Raw genomic sequence first — 20,146 nt, forward strand, 5'->3', positions numbered from 1 at the left:
TGAGTAACCGCTCAGTGCTCTCACGCTGTAGTAAGACAACCTACAATCAGTGAGTAACCGCTCAGTGCTCTCACGCTGTAGTAAGACAACCTACAATCAGTGAGTAACCACTCAGTGCTCTCACGCTGTAGTAAGACAACCTACAATCAGTGAGTAACCGCTCAGTGCTCTCACGCTGTAGTAAGACAACCTACAATCAGTGAGTAACCGCTCAGTGCTCTCACGCTGTAGTAAGACAACCAATAAGACAACCTACAATCAGTGAGTAACCGCTCAGTGAGTAACCGCCTACAGTGCTCTCACGTGAGTAACCACTCAGTGCTCTCACGCTGTAGTAAGACAACCTACAATCAGTGAGTAACCCGCCCAGTGCTCTCTGTAGTAAGACAACCTACAATCAGTGAGTAACCGCTGCTCTCAGTAAGACAACCTACAATCAGTGAGTAACCCGCTCAGTGCTCTCACGCTGTAGTAAGACAACCTACAATCAGTGAGTAACCACTCAGTGCTCTCACGCTGTAGTAAGACAACCTACAATCAGTGAGTAACCACTCTCTCAGTGCTCTCACGCTGTAGTAAGACAACCTACAATCAGTGAGTAACCACTCAGTGCTCTCACGCTGTAGTAAGACAACCTACAATCAGTGAGTAACCACTCAGTGCTCTCACGCTGTAGTAAGACAACCTACAATCAGTGAGTAACCACTCAGTGCTCTCACGCTGTAGTAAGACAACCTACAATCAGTGAGTAACCCGCTCAGTGCTCTCACGCTGTAGTAAGACAACCTACAATCAGTGAGTAACCCGCTCAGTGCTCTCACGCTGTAGTAAGACAACCTACAATCAGTGAGTAACCACTCAGTGCTCTCACGCTGTAGTAAGACAACCTACAATCAGTGAGTAACCCGCTCAGTGCTCTCACGCTGTAGTAAGACAACCTACAATCAGTGAGTAACCGCTCAGTGCTCTCACGCTGTAGTAAGACAACCTACAATCAGTGAGTAACCGCTCAGTGCTCTCACGCTGTAGTAAGACAACCTACAATCAGTGAGTAACCACTCAGTGCTCTCACGCTGTAGTAAGACAACCTACAATCAGTGAGTAACCCGCTCAGTGCTCTCACGCTGTAGTAAGACAACCTACAATCAGTGAGTAACCCGCCCAGTGCTCTCACGCTGTAGTAAGACAACCTACAATCAGTGAGTAACCCGCTCAGTGCTCTCACGCTGTAGTAAGACAACCTACAATCAGTGAGTAACCCGCTCAGTGCTCTCACGCTGTAGTAAGACAACCTACAATCAGTGAGTAACCCGCCCAGTGCTCTCACGCTGTAGTAAGACAACCTACAATCAGTGAGTAACCCGCTCAGTGCTCTCACGCTGTAGTAAGACAACCTACAATCAGTGAGTAACCCGCTCAGTGCTCTCACGCTGTAGTAAGACAACCTACAATCAGTGAGTAACCGCCCAGTGCTCTCACGCTGTAGTAAGACAACCTACAATCAGTGAGTAACCGCTCAGTGCTCTCACGCTGTAGTAAGACAACCTACAATCAGTGAGTAACCCGCTCAGTGCTCTCACGCTGTAGTAAGAAGGTCCTTCTAACAATGACAAGTCTTTCCATGGTGGATGCCTGCCTGCTTCATTGGTTAAGCCACTTGAATAGTCAGGGGGTGGACAGTATAGTTCAAGCCAGGTGTTATCCAAGGCCAGACAATTCACTGGAGTGCCCATGTTCTTGAGAGGAAACATCAATCAGCCAATCAATAGGATGACATCATAAGCGCTGGGTGAAATAGTCAAGGCCGTTTCAAGAGGATAGAACCTTTAAACAAGACACGTGTGTATGAAATGCACTGTGTGAAATGCACTGTGTGAAATGCATTGTATGAAACTGCTGTATGAGGCACATTTGTAAAGCAATGTGAGCAGGAGCTAGCAAAGATGTCTGAATGAGACGGAGTCTGCATGAAACTAAACTCGGCCATACGAGACGTACGTGTGAGACTGACACACTAGAATAGCAGAGGGTGTTGTGGGACCCGAGTAAGCATTGCTCTGGTAAGTACAAGGGCGGCAGGCAGCCTAGTGTTTAAGAGCACACCGAAAGGTCACTGGTTCGAATCCCCAAGCCGGCTAGGTGGAGAGAAAAAATATATGTCCATGTGCCCTTGAGCAAGGCACTTAACCCAAACTGCTCCTGTAAGTGGCTCTGGATCCGAGCTAAATGACTCAAATGTAAAATGTGCAAGAGGATACAATCATTACAATGACGCCTAAAGAGGGTGTTTGAAACGACACTGAATGAAAGTGGCACTACGAGAATGACAACAGAAGCAACCGAAGCGTATCATAGGAACAGAATGAGCTGAGTGTTATATCTGGTTAGAGTTAGCCTCTCCCACAGACAGGCCTGACAGCCAGCCTCCCTCCACTCAGGGGGATAATTACACGTAGCTGTGGGTGAGCGCGCCGGTGCCGTTCAGGTCGCCGAGGTGTCAGGGACGATAAACGGCTCTAATGGCGCCCGGCCCTCGCTAAAAGCCACACTGCAATTAGTATGCAACGGGCGGCTAGGTTACGACTACAGCACTCCGTCTCGCCGTCTCGCTGTAAAGAGCCACCGTCGGGCACTTCGATTAGAGACGATCAACACTTAAAATCAGGGACACCACCTGGTATAGAGGCCCTGGATGGCAGTTTCCATACCGAGCGGTGACGCAGCCAGTCATTCCGAGGCACTGGGTGACAGTCAATAGGAGTTTGATCTTAACACTGAGCTGAACCCAACCTCTCAGTGGAATCAGGAGTCACCATAAGGCCTTTACGGGTGTCTGGGACAGGTGTCTCCGTACCCCGGTTATCATCTGACCTCTGTCACTCTGTAGTATGTGATCCAGTCAAGTAGCTAGTAGGCTACTGTAAGCAAGCTACCGATGATAGAGGCAATATAATCCAACCAGAAATGTGCAGTGTGTGCGTCTGTTAGACTAAACCTGCAGTGGTATATTACCATATTATCACACACAAAGATCAAAGATAAACTCTTCGGCATAAACAGCCCATCTAAAAAGTCCCGTCTCAACAACTGAGCTTTTCATCAGTGCGAGTCTTTGGTCGCCTTTGGCTAGCGATTAGCAGGTGTGTGTTTCCATGAAGCGAATCACACCCTTCAATGCAACAACATTGATTTAATCTGCCTGTACAGATGAGTAAGCATAGCTGAAGGGAGACTGGGGAAGATGCAACTGAAAAAAGCTCCTTTAGGATTTGTAAACTTGGCAGTTTGTATACAATGAATTAAATGCATGAAACTTGCCTGGCTGTGATAAATGGAGTAAATGTCGCTCTGATATTATATTCCTAAAATAGCAATAGTAGTACAATGTAATATACCACTGCAGGTGTAGCTAGACCTTTGCCTCATGAATCACTGTGCCCTGAGGACAGGGAAAGAATGCTTAATGGCCACCACGCAATGTCTGTGTCCTTATTGACACCCTAATCCCTAGTGCACTACTTCTGACCATAGCCCATAGTGCTATGTTAAAATAATCTGTGCACGATGTAGGGAATAGGGTGCGATTTGGGATGAACCGAAAAAAGTATAATTTACTAACTAAGGGAAGAGGCTCATTTTCAAGAGAGCACTTCCGACTGGGTTTGGTTGAAAAAGTCAAAGCTTTTAAAAAAGGCAAGCCCAACACAAATACATTAACTGCAAAACAACATTTCCATGTCATTACAACCCTTACTGAGAGATGTTTAGCAGATTGCGGGTTTGATATTGCTTTGCTTATTCAGTGCGTTGTTTCACTGTGCAGTCCTTTATTGGCAAAGGGACGATCAAGCTAATATTGGGAAGAGATTGTGGTGGCGTGTATGTGTGTGTGTGTCAATGCCCTTCCTCTTTGTGACCTCTGTGTCAGGTAATATCATCCCTGGTGGGTGTCCAGTCACTGATCCACTGATGCAGCCAAAGCTACAAAGGACCAGGGGCAACAGGTCTGATCAGTTGGCAGTTTAAACAGTCAACAGGGAAACAAGTTCTTCCACTTTCTCTTTGTCAGGTCATTCATATTCAAATGTCTGGAAATCTACAACTCCAGGCAGGCACTCTACTATAGGGACTGACAACACTGATGTTAACCCAGTACTTCCAACAAAGCATGGAAGTCATGATTACAAAGTCCTCTGCAATGGAGATGAGGTTGGAAGAAGCAAATCCTCAGGACCCCCCCCCATCAGCATACAACAAACACCCACACACACACAGCCACCCACAAGCACACGCGCACGCACCCATACACAGCCACCCACAAGCACGCGCGCACGCACCCATACACAGCCACCCACACACACTCTGCAGAGTCTCGTCCTTGCTCTGTGCCCTCCAGAGTGTGGTGATCAGTCTGATGGCTGAGGAGGATACAGTCAGACTGCACCCACAGAACAAACTCTTCACTGAGAGGACTTCCCCCTTTTAAACCACTGGAATAGCAGTCAGAAATGTAACAGTTTAACAAAGACATGGAGATAGACCAGAGTGGTAAGAAACTAACAAACTGAATGTTTGCTACAAACCAAAACATGTCTGCTTCATATCATATCAATTCTTCACTTAATAAGAGAACTTCCCTTTTTAAACCACTGCAAAATAACTGTCAGAAGTGAACCACCACAATAGCAGTCAGAAATGTAACAAAGCTATGGGCTAAACTAAGACAAAGATGTAGGAAACCAACGACCCAACTGAGCGATTCCCACTAAAATGATTAAAAACCACCAGATACTGACGTCATAACAAATAAACCTCAATTATATTATACTGTTCCGGTGACTAGCCACCAGCCCAACACTAGGGCAGGTTTCAATGCTTTGTGTGGTACGAGGGTCTTCCATCCATTGACAGTCTGATTCTGTTCTGTGTGTTTCCTCTGGCACGGTCAGAAGCATGCCTTAACGCTCGTTTGTGTTGATGTGAAAGGCGGTGGCGGTGGGTGTTCGTTGCCTTGTTTACAGAAATAACAAAATGGCAGAGAAGAAGTGGCCCAGGACAACAGGACTGACTGGATTCTATTTTGAGTGCTGACAGCCAACAGTCGTAAGCAGGGTAGTAGTCCTAACAACACTGACCCCAACTGATCCAGTCATCCAACATTACGTAGACGACACTGTTTGTATTTCAAATAGGCTATACAATATAAAACTACAGTGTAGCTTGAAGGTAGAAGTCTGTAAGCCTGGTCTGGCATAGAAAGTTAAAGACGTTGGCATTTGTCAACAAAGGGGAGAAACGTTAAATGATCATTCGATTTTGCCTTCCTCTTAAAAGTGGAAGGCAATGTCACATTATTGAATTTAAATAGCTTCCCATTTGACCTCTATAGATCTGACCTGAAGTAACCACAACCAAAATCAATAACACCACAAATCAAATGTTATTTGTCACACGTGCCGAATACAACAGGTGCGGACCTTACAGTGAAATGCTTGCTTACAAGCCCTTAACCAACAATGCAGAGAGAGAACAGTCTATGACTAGGGAGGTTGGAGTCTTTGACAATTTTTGGGGCCTTCCTCTGACACTTCAGTCATCCTGGATGGAGGTATATAGAGGTCCTGGATGGCAGGGAGCTTGATGTACTGGGCCGTGCGCACTACCCTCTGTAATGCCTTGCGGTCAGAGGTCGAGCAGTTGCCATACCAGGCAGTGATGCAACAACTCATGATGCTCTCGATGGTGCAGCTGTAGAACCTTTTGCGGATCTGAGGACGCATGCCAAATCTTTTCAGTCTCCTGAGGGGGAATAGGTTTTGTTGTGCCCTCTTCACGACTGTCTTGGTGTGCTTGGACCATGATAGTTTGTTGGTGATCTGGACACCAAAGAACTTGAAGCTCTCAACCACAGCCACAGAAGTTATGCTGAATAGCATCTGAGCCAGACAAAGTCATGGACAGCTCCATTTTATGAAGGCCCAGTGCAGAGGCTCTTTGGTCTATTAGCTGACACATGTCTGTCCCATCAAAGTGTAAAGAGAGGCACCAGAGGAAGGCGTTAAGGACAGTGAAGGCGTTAAGGACAGTGAAGGCGTTAAGGACAGTGATGGCGTTAAGGACAGTGATGGCGTTAAGGACAGTGAAGGCGTTAAGGACAGTGAAGGCGTTAAGGACAGTGAAGGCGTTAAGGACAGTGAAGGCTTTAAGGACAGTAAATCCTCTGAGCCGTCCCCAAGTCTGTATGTTTGTCAGCACAGAGAGAGGATGACTGAATTATCTGCTCTCCTGTTGGCGAAATAAACACCCAGTCATCATGATGGTAGTTAAGCAGAAAATGGACACACAATGAGGCCCAATAAAAATTTGACTAAAACAAGTTTGAGCCTACAGTATTATAGGTCTCCTTCAAACCCCCTTTCTTAAACCACATCAAGAGACCACTTTTCAGGTCTGGGAGAGAGAATAAAAATGTGGAGAGTGTAGTTGTCCTTTAATTCAATTGCGTACCTCGTAGGAGACAGTTGTGTTTGGCTAGCGGTGCTTTTGTACAGTGTAGGCTACATGTGATGGCAGAGTTTGCAAAAACAAGTCATCGTGAAATTATTCTGCCGGGTAGACGTACTTGGCAGTCCACATTTAAAATGGGAAGTTGTTTTTGGGGAATATTCATTCAAAAAGAGCATGATTACAATTGAAAGATTCAACCAAGACTTCGGACCAACATTTTTAATAGCTGGTTTGCATACAAATTGCGGTTTGAATAAATTATGATAATAAATAAATAAGCAAATTGTGAACCTAGCGACCAATTAAAACATTGGTGTCTCGCTGCCAAGTCAAAGGGTCACAAATACAAGTGTTATGGTCTCAAACCCTAAACTGACTGAAACCAGTTTGGGCCGAGATACATCCAGGCTTTTAAAACCGTCCGCTTCAACACGATTACAGCAGCAGCAGCAGAAGGCCGACTACACTTTCATTCACATGATTTAAAAACATTATCAGGCCAATTTCTGTCAGGAGGGAGGAGGTTACAGCGAGGGAATGTGAAACAGCACAGCTTCACATAGAAATGAAGTGCTTGTGTGATTGTATCCACAGACAGATAAGATTCAAAGAGGAAATATTAAAGGAGGGAAGAGAAGAGGAGGGAGGTGTTTAAAGAAAATACAGAACTATCTTATTGGGATTAGCAGCAGAGGAAAAAGCAGTGCTACTTTGAGATACTAGTCCACAGAGCCTTGATTCTCCTTGGGACACACACACACACACACACACACACACACACACACACACACACACACACACACACACAGAGAGTCAGAGGTAGAATAAGTCTTATGTATGACAGAGGGAGCAGATAGGATATCATTCATGTGTCAAGATTAGAAGGTTCTGTTATTGGAGAAAGAAAGGAGAGAGCACACCTGGACAGAGTAGTTGCCTTGTTCCTTCCCTGTGCCCTCAGTAGAAGTTGTACAATGTGATTGTGTGTGCTATTTAAAGCGTTGGCGAGAGGAGATGCTCTAGTTTGGAGCACCTCATTTCTCTCCTGACAGGCAGCCTGCCTAGGAGAAGGACCCCGTCATCAATATCAACCCAACTGAACAGAACAGAACAGGAGAGACAAGCGACATCTGTATATTCAGTGCGCGCACACACACACACACACACACACACACGTGAAAAAGAAACAAATGTATTTGTCACATACACATGGTTAGCAGATGTTAATGCGAGTGTAGCGAAATGCTTGTGCTTCTAGTTCCGACAATGCAGTAATAACCAACGAGTAATCTAACTAACAATTCCAAATCTACACACAAGTGTAAAGGGATAAAGAACAGCACAGGCTGAAATATTTATGAGATCTGAGACAAGAGGAGCTGTTAATCTATAAAGACAATGCAATAATTGGATTCAGACAGAGAGGCCTACAAACTAACTCAAATAAAAGTTCAGAAATATTTGAATTATGAATGAAAGCACAAGGTACAACAAGGGCCATGTTCCTCTGCATGAGAATTGAAATAGAAAATGCACACATATGAACAAAGTAGTTACTCTAATTCTCTAACAACCTTGACCAGGAAGCACAGGGATATCCACTACAGCATTAGATCAGAGGTTTCGCCAAAGTACAGATCTAAGATCAGTTTCCCCTTCCCCCAATCCTAACCTAACTATTAGTGGGAAAAATACAAAACTGACCCAGCGTCTAGGGGAAACTTCACCTACTCCACAGCCTCAGGGAGAGGGGACCTGATTGCCTGTTCGCATGTATGGTTTCCATGGCAGCCACTACAAAAGGTTATCATGGGCCTGCCCAGCCATAGCGACCTGGCTTGGAATAAAACCCAGGTGACATTCCACAGAGCCAAATCCCCCATCTCCAGTGTCAGAGCAGAGCCCAGCAGTCTTAGTCATTCTGAGTCAATGGTTTACAGAGCAGAGCGGCATACGATTCAGATTCCAGTGAGTGGGGAGGCGCAGTTAAATCAAGCTGCCTGGCTGAGTGCGACGGCCTGAGGTCGACCTATAGCTAGGCCTAGCTATTGTCCATAATGCAGGGGTCGTGTTAACGCAGAGTGTTTCACGCAGAAGAAAAATGATACAAACGCATAAGAAATATCTTGCTGCGTTTTGTAAACGCAGATCTAAAATGCTCTTTATTCTAATTCCTGCTCGGCGCCAGGATAATTTGGTGCTTCAACTTGCACTCCTCTACTCTGAGGAGAATTCACAAACAGGAATTTTATCAGGAGACAGTGCTCTGACTAATGTGTAGCTACTTTTCCAGGTGTAGCTTTTCTCTGGTAAAATGCAAGATGAACTTCAAGCAAAACAAATGTAGCTGGCTACATTTGTTCTATGATAAACATTAGAACTATAATGGCCATACATCCTATTTGCACAAAAGAAAATAAGGTTTTTCATTGTTAGATCATTTACTTGTGTGGCTGCTAGTCAAATAGTGTTGCACTTCTGTTGTCGTCTGAGAAAAATAAAGATATTTCTGCCGAATGTATTGCACTGATGTATTTTTTGTGAGGGAAAACTATAGTTGCACGTCCCTGATCACTCTATTGAAGCAACAAAAAAGAACGACTTCAAATTAAATATTCTTTATCCATAATAATTTAATCATGTCCAATAGCCTAGCAGCACTGTATCTGCCAGCTGTTGTCTAGATCGCACATGCAGAAACCAGAGTTGGCAGATACACTATATAACGCAACAGTTTGTGACAAAACTATCGGTAGAGAAAAAATGCAATGGAAACACAATGAACTTTAGATTTTTATTTGGTACGAAAAAATTACATGTTTTGTGCACTACGTCATCACGCACTGAATTTAATCCGCAACAAGTCAGTTCGGTAAAACACCACTGGTTAGAAAATGAGCATATTTTCTTATATGCAGATTTTTGAATATTTGCATGAAAATCTTCCGCCAATTGGAATGATTCAACTGGTTGATTGTTTGGTTGATAGGCTGTTGGTCGAAAGAGATTTCTTTAGTCGAACAGTAGCAAACAACAAGAATAATTTCATGGTGTACAAGACACCTGTCTGATTCACGCCTGTCTGAGTGGACTGATCCATTGTGGAGGCCGTGGGGATGGCAATCCATTACTAAGATATGTACTACTGAAATTGTATATGGTTATAACATGAGAACAATGGTGCAATACTAATAGCATATTTGTTATAAATCATTTGTTTCTCCCGCATTGGATAGTGGTGGCTGTCCGCGGTTCTAAAACACTGTTGAATTGCCGCCTTTTCCTAGACCATATTTCTATGTGCATAATTGCAAAGTTAAACAGTATATTGGGGTTGAGAATAATGTGGCGGAGGCAGCAGTGGAAGTAGGAAAAGAGAAAACAGCCCTTGCCTTAACTGTCTAGTAAAAGTGAGGAGAGAGGAAACCAACTGAATTAAGTCTCTTAATCAATAGCCTAACTGTTCAAATGTGCCTGGCTTTATGAATCCTCCATATATACAGAAACAAGACAGATACTGCTTAATTGTTTGTTTAATAGCCTACTGATTCTGTGAGGACCAAGCCTCAACATGTTGGATAAACAATTTCACAAATTCAGCAGTTTTTATTTTATTTGTTGTAATAAAGGATTTACACTTTTTATTTAGAACCGCCTGTCTGGTAGGTCAGGCCCTATTGGTCACGTGCATACATGAGTCACGTAAAGAGAGCAGGTTGAGGGTAGGGATGCACGACATATTGGTGAACATATCGGAATCGGATGTCTAGTTTAACGCCGATGTGCCTAACTGATGTCAAAGCTGACGTGCATACCTATATAACTAAGGTACATGACGTGCATACCTATATAACTAAGGTACATGATGTAATGGCGTCACGTCAAATGTTGCGTGCAACACAGCATTCCTAAACTAGCCCACAATGTCTGCTGTGGGAATCGAGTAGTCAACAAGTTGAGCAGTCATTTGAAAGAGTAAGAACATTCATCGAGACAACTCAAAGGCGAAATCCATTAAAGCCAAGATAATGGAATTCATTGCCCTTGACAATCAACCGTTCTCTGCACCGGTAAACACTACCAAGTGCGCTATTTTTCCGATGTTGCCCACCCGGAGTTACACAGTAATAGTGTCACTGCTATTAGCTTCACAACATACATACTATGGAACGCCGTTTGGGTCTTTGCGTGTCAAAAAAAGATACAGTAGCACTGTCAAAACTGTACAAAAAAAGTCAGCAAACAAGCAAACACCGGCCACGAACGATGTGTTTACAATACCGCGTTGGTATTAAAGCAGTATTTGTTCGACCACAAATTCTGGGGTAGCTAGCTTTATATTGGTACCTCGCTAGCACCAATAGAACCAGCCTGAAATCATTGACCAGTAAAAACTGCAGTTAATTTGATCATTCTTAGCAATGATTTAGGAATCCTTGTGAGTAAGTATTAGCTAGGTTGCCACTTGTTCGCCTACTGAAATTAAACTTCAGTTCATGAAAATAAATAGCGAGCCAGCTAATTAAACCTGTTGCCCAAAGCTAACGTTATAAGCAGCCAGCTAGCTTCATTTGGCTAGAAAGGCTCGACCTGAACGGGTTGTGTTGTGAAGCTAGCCACAATACAGATTAGGCACAACAGTGGAATTTGCGGTTTGCCTTCAAAATAAAAGTATGTCATTGACAGTGATGCAAATACAATAATTATGCCATATTTTATTTTGAAGGCTAACCGCAAAGTCCACTATTGCGGCTAATCCTTATTGTGGCTATCTTCCGAGGGTTATTTTAGATGATGACACCTAGTTATATAGTCAGCTACAGTCAGGGACTGTAGTGACGCATCATGCACTGAGATGCAGTGCCTTAGACCGCTGCGCCCATGTGTGTGTGTTAACTATTTAACTGAACTAGAATGCTTAAAAAGGCAGCTAAAATTTTTAATATCGGTATCGGCCAAAAATGCCATCACTAGTTGAGAGAATAGGGAATGTTTTTCCTAAACATGAGGGATTTTGGTAATACAACTTTTCAGTCAGAAATGGCTGTAATTATGTTGCAGCTTCAGCAACATGGACAGCGGGATAAACACTGTTGAAGTTCAGTAGTGGTCACTGCAACATGGAGGAGAGATCCAATGGATGCTAGTCACAGTCCCTCGCTGTCCTTTTTTAACACAGCACAGCAAGTCTGAGCACAAACAAATCAATTAGGTTGGCTCCCTCTAGTCATTTGTGTGTCTTAATTATTTCCTCAAACAGTGCGCTTAAAGCAGCAGATAAGCACCGTGCAAATAGTTTGTTTGATTGAAACACATAGGATGTGTCTACATATGGAAAAATGTTTCAAAATGTTGACCAATCGATTAGTCGAAAGAACAGACGACTCTTGGTAGACCAAGATTTTTTTTTTTTTTTTTTAGGTCGGGGACAGCCCTAATTCAGAATGCTACGCTACCCATGATCCTTTGCGCGGGCCTAAGTCTGGCTGGATATCCTATTAATTTGAGAGGGATTTGTTTGAGGAAAGATTCATTTTGCCTTTGACCTAACAATGGGGGTGTGAGTCATCCGCAGAGCAACTGCAAATGAGCCACTTCTGGAGAGAGGAGGTTCCAGCCATTATGATAAATCCATCTAAGAGAGAGAGAGAGAGAATAGAAGGAGAGATCAGAAAGAAGAGCACAGAGCATGAAATGCAAAGTGCCATGTCTCAAAAACCTCAAATGACATTGGCCATGCTAAACAAACAAGAGGGAATGGAGGGGAGACAGGTCGGGTACAAACACATCAGTAGGCCCAGGGACTCGCGTTGTATCCCAAATGGCACCCTATTCCCTATATAGTGCACTAATTTTGACCCAGGTCCTATATGGCTCTGGTCAAAAGTAGTGCAGAATATAGGGAATAGGGTGCCATTTGGGATGCACACAGCCTGCGAGATCCTCTCACTCTGGCACATTGGAGACCTGGCAGGTTGTCTCTACTGCTCATTTCTGTGTACTGCAATTATGTCTTCTCCTCTCTGGATAAAGAAACTATCATGAATATGCACTTTATAATAGACACGTCGCCGGAGGGTAATATTTCCGGGTTTATCTCACACCGTGCAGGCCAGCAGCACAAAGCTGAAAACCGAGCTCGGAAACACGACGGTGCATAAGACTAGTACCACTGTGATATCATTCAACTGAAAGACCTGAACGACAGAAGAAATGTTTGACACCCCGCCCCCACCAACAAAAAAAAAATCATGCTTGGGTTTCTATATTTGGCATGACATTAGAAACAGCATTCTAAATGCTAAGGCATTGTTCCATCAGCCAGACACTTATCCACTTTCCTCACGGCTACCTGAGGATGAGGGCTAACTGGCTGACTCCATGAGGGAGTTTAGTGTTCAAGTGGGGAGGGAGGGAGGCAGGGAGGTTAGTGCCGCCGTGCCCCACCGGCCGCATCCCTCCCAGTAGGTGTGATGGAGCCTACTGTGATGACTGGGGATGAGCCTCAGCCTGTGTGTGTGACTATTGTGTTGCCACAGTGACAAAGCAGTTTTGCCAGTTCTACCTCCCGTTCTCATTAACTGCCAGCCTTTCCTGCTTTTTTTCCACTAAATCCTCCATGCTCTGCTTCAGCGACTCACTAGCCTATCCTCTATTAGTTTCATTCATTCCTAGACCTGAGCCTCAAGGTCTGCTGCCAACCAGAGAGACAGAGAGAGAGACAGAGAGAGAGAGAGAGACAGAGAGAGAGAGACAGAGAGAGAGAGACAGAGAGAGAGAGACAGTTAGAGAGAGACAGTTAGAGAGAGACAGTTAGAGAGAGACCTTGCAGAGATAGCTTAGAATAATATTGTGCAATTTGAGTAGACTATGACAGAGAGATATCATGTAGGCCCTGTTCACATTTAATTATAGTCCAACAGGTATGCACTTGTGTCTATTATACTCCCACTGTAGAACTGTTATTAAAGTGTCACTAAGATTACATTTTAGTACCTATAGAGTGCCACAGTAGGAGTCATAATACCTATCAAATCTAGCGGTCAAACAGGGAAATGGTTCCAATCGTTTTTCCACCATTCATTTTTCCCATAGGAGATTTTAAAAACACTTCAAATGAGGGCTGTGTTTCATGAAGGCTTACCTTGGCGTGACATTTTGATAACTGTAAATCTCTCTCGGAACAAGGTGACTTATTAATATATTCACCTGCATTTCCCACTCAAAACTGAAATGCTAATTAGCTGCTAATGTGGCTATCATAAAGAACTACAAATGCCATGATGATCTGGACAGCCTGCCGAATCGAGGCAAAGGTAAGAAGCTCTGGATTAACTATCTAATGTTAGCTAAACGTAGTACTAAATGAATTGGCTATATTTCTTTAAAATGGACAATTCTGTGAACTGTCTTGTGCACGTTTTAAATTGACACAATACCTGTTAGCAAAGGTGTCAGCTTGAGATAAGTTGCAGGGGCTTGCAGGGATTTGTAGTTTTGCATGATATATACGAATCTGAGTGTAAATAGAGCGGAATATATTGATACAAGTTGTCTGAGAGAGATTTACATGGTTATCAAAACGTCACGCCAGGGTAAGCCTACACAAAACACAGACCTTATTTTAAATGTTTCTAAAATCCTCTATGGGAAAAATGGATGGTGGAAAAAAACTATTGGAACCATCTCCCTGGATCGCTAGGTTTTATGGGTATTGCGACACCTCCACTGTATGGCTATAGACATTATTTTTCTAAACGATGAACAGGACAAGACTATGCCTATTGCATCCTGTATGAATAATATGAAAAGTGATCGTGCCTCACTGGTTTGTTAAAAAGCTTGTCCAAGTAATGATTTTTAAAAACAATATAGCATTTCCATCCCCATACAAATTCTACAAAGAAAACTCTTATGCACCATTAGCCCACACATTTCTAACGAACAGGCTATAGCCTAGTTCCGCATAGCCTACTACTCTAGTTACCTTATCATGGAAAGTACATATTATGTATTCAGCTATTGGACCATATAGTAGGCTAGCTAATTAAGTAGCCTAGTCACAATATAGCCTTCATTATAAACTAATATTGTGGCCAGGATGTAGCCTAAGGTGTACCAGAAAAATAGAAAAGGCAGGTTGGTAGACAGAGCAACGTGTAACATGATCCTCTATGGACGGTTTCCAAATACTATTTAGATTAGAGTGTGGCTTCCGATAATCAGCTTACCAGGTTGAAGACGGTCTCCACAATGTCCCGGTTGGAAACTTCCCCAACTTCCACCAGGCCGGCGAGGACAGCGAATTTCATTTTGATTCCTCGGATTGGGATCCCAGGGTTGAGCGACACCGTCGCAGCTCCATCACCTTGCCCGGCTGGTCGCCCAGCACCAGGCGTCTCCTCGCTAGCCATTGCTACAGGAGGACAGGTGGCGGTAACAGGTAAGGCACCTGTTCACCCCAAAGGCGGTAATGGGATACAGTAAAGTCGGTGAAAGAAAAAAAAACAATGGTATCCTCTTTCCAGCTATGTCGACAGTCTGGAGGTAAACAATGAAAATATTTCCCTCCCCATTCAAAACAGTTCCCAAAATAAGCCTTCGAGTCAACAAAGTATGTTTTGTAGTCCGCGAAAGGCACAGGCGCACGAGACTTGGATTTCTAGCCGATGACACCGCGACATTGGAGTTGTCACTGCGTTTCCATGTAGAACTCCTCTCCCCCGGTCGGAAACTCGATAAGGAGGCGAATGAAATAATGCATCAAAAACCGTTCACTAAAATGGACCGGCTTAAAAAGATTTGGTTCTAAAGGCAAGTCGCAGAGACCTTGCCCTTCCTCCCCTCTGTCAAAATATGAGAGGCACTTGCGACTTTCATTTCTTCACTAGTCCAGCCAGGCTACAGCAGTATAACTTGCTATTGTCACAGCAGGCTTGACAGGTAGAGTGCTGTCATGAGCAAGAACTCCTAAACGTGGCTCAAGTACCGCAACAGCGACAGTGGTGCTCGAGAAGGGACAGCAGTCATCCACTCGGTCCTTTCCTAAAAACTGCTAGACTTGTTCAAATTTCAGTGTTAACCCACTTACAGCGCTTTCTCTTCCTGATTTACCCCCTGCTACAGCTCTTCCCCGCCATGACAGTATTATACCAGTATTCTGCCAGCGGCACAAATGATGACGTCATGTTCGTATGGTAACGAGGAAACCTTTCAAATAAAAGCCCGCATTTCAAAACATTACAATTCAAAATATATTACATTTGAATCAATGGCCACTTTTACTGTGCCAACAAGAAAAGGCAATAGGTAATTTATGAAATAAAAAATGTAAGACCTACATACACATACAGAATATTGTGCTGAACTGTTATACCTGTCTCAGCTAATGTGGGGTGGAAAATACTCAGTAGGGTCTCTAATAACCAAATATGTGTCATTTTTGAAGGGGACTGTGTCACACGGTCTGCTGCTGGCTAAGTACATTACATTTACATTTACATTTAAGTCATTTAGCAGACGCTCTTATCCAGAGCGACTTACAAATTGGTGCATTCACCTTATGACATCCAGTGGAACAGCCACTTTACAATAGTGCATCTACATATTTTAAGGGGGGGGGGGGGTGAGAAGGATTACTTTAGCCTATCCTAGGTATTCCTTAAAGAGGTGGGGTTTCAGGTGTCTCCGGGAGGTGGTGATTGACTCCGCTGTCCTGGCGTCGTGAGGGAGTTTGTTCCACCATTGGGGAGCCAGAGCAGCGAACAGTTTTGACTGGGCTGAGCGGGAACTGTACTTCCTCAGTGGTAGGGAGGCGAGCAGGCCAGAGGTGGATGAACGCAGTGCCCTTATTTGGGTGTAGGGCCTGATCAAAGTATTTACTGAGTATTTCACACCACACTTTATCTGAGGCAGGTAGAAAAGTAAACTTTACAAGCCAAATATATCCCATGTAGAGTCTATAACAGTGTGCTGCATTGTTGGCTATGGAGGGGGTGGAGTGAAAAGCCAGCAGCAGGCTGTGTGATACAGTCCACCGCCAAAGCTAATTATATTTGGTTAGTAGAGATGTGACTGAGTATTTCCCACCACAGTTTATATGAGACAGGTAGTAAAGTTTTTTTTCTCTACACCCCAAAAAGTCCCCGTTGTCAAGCACAAGAGACCAATTTAAGTTTTGCAGACTCTCTATTGAATAATTCCAATAACATATATTTGTATTTTATTAAAAGTGTATTTCTTTAAATGGAGCCTACACAATAGCTATCAACATTCCAGTATTTGTTTAAACTTTCCAAAGAAATGCATAAATAATACAAGACAATCAATGCATTGGTTGCAATGCTGTGAGAAAAAGTTGTACCGCACTAGATTGCAAAAAAAATCGATATTCCCAAAGTTTAGCATGTATTTACACAGGGACTCTTATTCACGGGGGAAAAATCCAAGATCGTGCTGCCAACATAAAATCCTGCTGCTAAGAGAACAGTAATGAGTGGAGCATGCGCGGTGGGCATCGAGTGACTGACAGAGTGTCTCAGGCGTTGATATGGTCTCAGGCGTTGATATGGTCTCAGGTGTTGCCCAGGTGGATGGCGCTGTGGACTTGTTCATGCCAGGGACAGAGGGGAGGCTTATAATGCAGGAAACGAGTAGGGCTTCACAAATGTTCGGTTCCAACGGAATAGAGTCTAGTGTACAATTTCGCCTCATATTGCAGCTGGTTGGCCTATAATGCAGAGACGTCTAAAGGCAAGAGGAAGATACTTGCTCGAGTCAGGAGTCATCTACTGCTGTGCACTCAAAGACAACTAGAGATTTTGCATTAAAAATGTGCATATAAAAACTCTAAGGATTAGGCTGTAATAATGGTTGTCAATATAATGTTTATTTTTTCCTATTGGCAGACTTTAGGCATTATCTACCCACATTATGCAACCATGGTTACAGTTGCATAGAAGGGGAAACATTTGTAACATGTTTATATTATTGCTGAAAATAAGAGTAGACAAAATAATGTCCTGCTGTAAAAAAAAAAAATGTAAGTCATATTCACATGAGATATGTAAATTGTAATTCTTCTCTCTACAGTCCATGCAGTGGAACATTGACAGCTGTAATGCAACCGGAGGTGATAGAAACCAGACATTAAAACGATGTGACAGCGATGCTTCTCTTGCCTCTTCCAGTCACTGACCCATGTTGCAAGAAAGGCATTGCACTGTACGTGTGCACGTGACATTAAAACTTGAAACTTGTTTAAGACGTTTATGAGACCAAATAGATACATTGTCAGATATGTTTCTATTTCATTTAGCCTACGTATATTGAATAGCCTATGTATGATTGAAATGTAGTCAAAGATCAAATGCAATGTATTTGAACAAAGATCGTTATTGCATCATAAAGATGTGTGTCTCCTCTCATCTCCAAGGAGGCTCTGATACAGGAAGACTTCAGTTGCTCAGTGGAATGTGGGATGGCTCCCAGTCCTAGGTTGCATTCTAAATGGCAGAATGTTCCCTATATAGTGCACTACTTTTTACCAGGGCTCATAAGGCTCTCGTCAAAAGGAGTGCACTGTGTGGGGAATAATGTGCCCTTTTAGGACGCAGTTCTAGGTGCTGTTGCCAAGGAGTCAGGCAGCGCCACAATTCTTTTGACCTCACAAGCAGTCCCTCTCCCTGGGGACACTGGGACACAAGGCAGTCACTTGAGTTCCAGCATCAGACAATGGGTGAAGTCCAAATGGCACCCTGTTCCTTTTAATGTGTGCTACATTTGACCAGAGCCCTATGGGGAATAGGGGGCTCTGATCAAAAGAAGTGCACTGTAAAGGAAATAGGGTTCCATTTGGGACGTAGACAAAGTCAAGGTTGGTCTCAGTAGCAGTGACCTGGAATATAAGTGCTTACTACAGTGCAATGCTTTAATTTACATGCAGGCTACGTTGAGTGGGTTCAAGTCAAGACACATTTGCACTGACTTACCTGAGGTAACCTACAAAATGAAAGTCAGAGAGAGTGTTGATATAGTAACTTGCTGTTGAACTGCAACCTTGATGATGTCAATTAAATACACATTTCATTTACAACATTTTCTTTTCTTGTTTTGTCTTTTGTGTTCCACAACGCATGAATGAATTCAGCTACTCACACAGCTTTGTGCCAAAGTGCTGTCATCTTTTGATTGGATGAACATTCATTATATCCTTCCAAATCAATACCTGAGGGAAATATATATCTTTTTTAAATATCCTGAACAAATAAGGGCTGCTAAAACCATACGGTTCAAACACACATACTCTTGAATGTTTTCTTTAAGGAATGTATTCTGCGTGAAGCTTGGTTTTACTTTGAACCCCCCCATGGGGCAGATTCGAGCAGAAAGCTAAGCTGAGTGAAGGCTGTTGCATTATGATGACAAGAGGGAATTACACATGTCTCTCCAGAGACTACCCACTGGGCACAGATGTCAATTCAAGGTCTATTTCACTTTGGTTCAATGTCATTTTGTTGAAATGACATGGACAGGGCCAGTTTAATGCGGGGGTTACCGGGGCTGAAGCCCCTGGGCCCAGGCCAGTGGGGGGCCCAAGAAGCATATATACAGTATATATATATATTTTTTTACTGCAACCGCAAACCACAGGAGGGTTCAGGAGCCCACTCTCAATGAGTGTAGACAACCTGCTGCTGTCACTCTATTTATCATCAGATGGGGGGAGGAGAGGAGGTATGGGGTCCACGTGGGTAACTGGGGGGGCCCTGCCTTGATTGGGTAACCGATTAATAAAAAACTGCATGATAAATAAATGTGACTGGTCAATTGCGTGAGTCAGGGGCTGGGTCCAAAAGCCAAAAAAACAATTACGTTTTTTAAATCCAACCACAGGAGCCTGCTCTCAGTGTTCAAAATACCCCAGATAGCATAAATTAGCCACAGAGGATCAATAGTTTCAAAAGCATAACTGTGGATTAAATTGTATCAAAAGTGCATACAGGTAACTGACAAAAAAAAGGAAACACCAGCATAAAGTGTCTTAGGATATTAGGTCACCACAAGCTGCCAGAACAGCTTCAATGCACCTTGGCATAGATTCTACAAGTGGACAAAAACCATGCCAGGAAATTGCACCCCACACAACATAACATACACTTTGTATCCCTCACTTAAGTGTTTCCTTTATTTTGGTAGTTACCGGTTGCCTACAGTCGGGGAGGCCGCAATTTGACCAGCATGCACGCCAAATATACAGCTTGTTGCATTGTGGCCATAGACATATAATCCATAAAAGGGATTTGGAGCCTCTTACCCTGGCAATTTGAGTGTTAAAGTCATAGGTACACTATCATTGGCTGCCAGTCCTGATTTCAATGGAAACTGCCATCTATGGATTATATTCTATGCGGCTGTCGCTTGCAAATTTCGAAATACACATCGTGGGAAAAACGTACAGTTTGGAAAGCAAGCAACATTGATTCAACCAGTGTGTGCCCAGTGGGTAAATGTATCCTTGTGATGATGATGATGATGATGATGATGATGATGATGATGCTTTCTGAATAGGAAGCTGATTTTTAGCAGCATGCTACAGAAGGTAGGTAATATGGCAGGCAATCAAGATCATGTTTTTTGG

The 20,146-nt window shown here is 43.4% G+C and overlaps 1 protein-coding gene across 1 annotated transcript in view; it reads right to left on the reverse strand.

Moving 5' to 3' along the window:
• Positions 1–15,672, reverse strand: part of LOC124012069 (lipopolysaccharide-responsive and beige-like anchor protein) — a 419,063-nt gene extending 403,391 nt beyond the window's left edge. Inside the window, exon 1 of the mRNA XM_046325448.1 lies at positions 14,739–15,672. Coding sequence (XP_046181404.1) covers positions 14,739–14,921 — 183 coding nt within the window. The 5' untranslated portion in view covers positions 14,922–15,672. The remainder of the gene's footprint in view (positions 1–14,738) is intronic.
• Between the last annotated feature and the right edge of the window lie 4,474 nt (positions 15,673–20,146).

The sequence above is a fragment of the Oncorhynchus gorbuscha genome, linkage group LG24 (genome assembly GCF_021184085.1).
Source record: "Oncorhynchus gorbuscha isolate QuinsamMale2020 ecotype Even-year linkage group LG24, OgorEven_v1.0, whole genome shotgun sequence".
Taxonomy (NCBI): domain Eukaryota; kingdom Metazoa; phylum Chordata; class Actinopteri; order Salmoniformes; family Salmonidae; genus Oncorhynchus; species Oncorhynchus gorbuscha.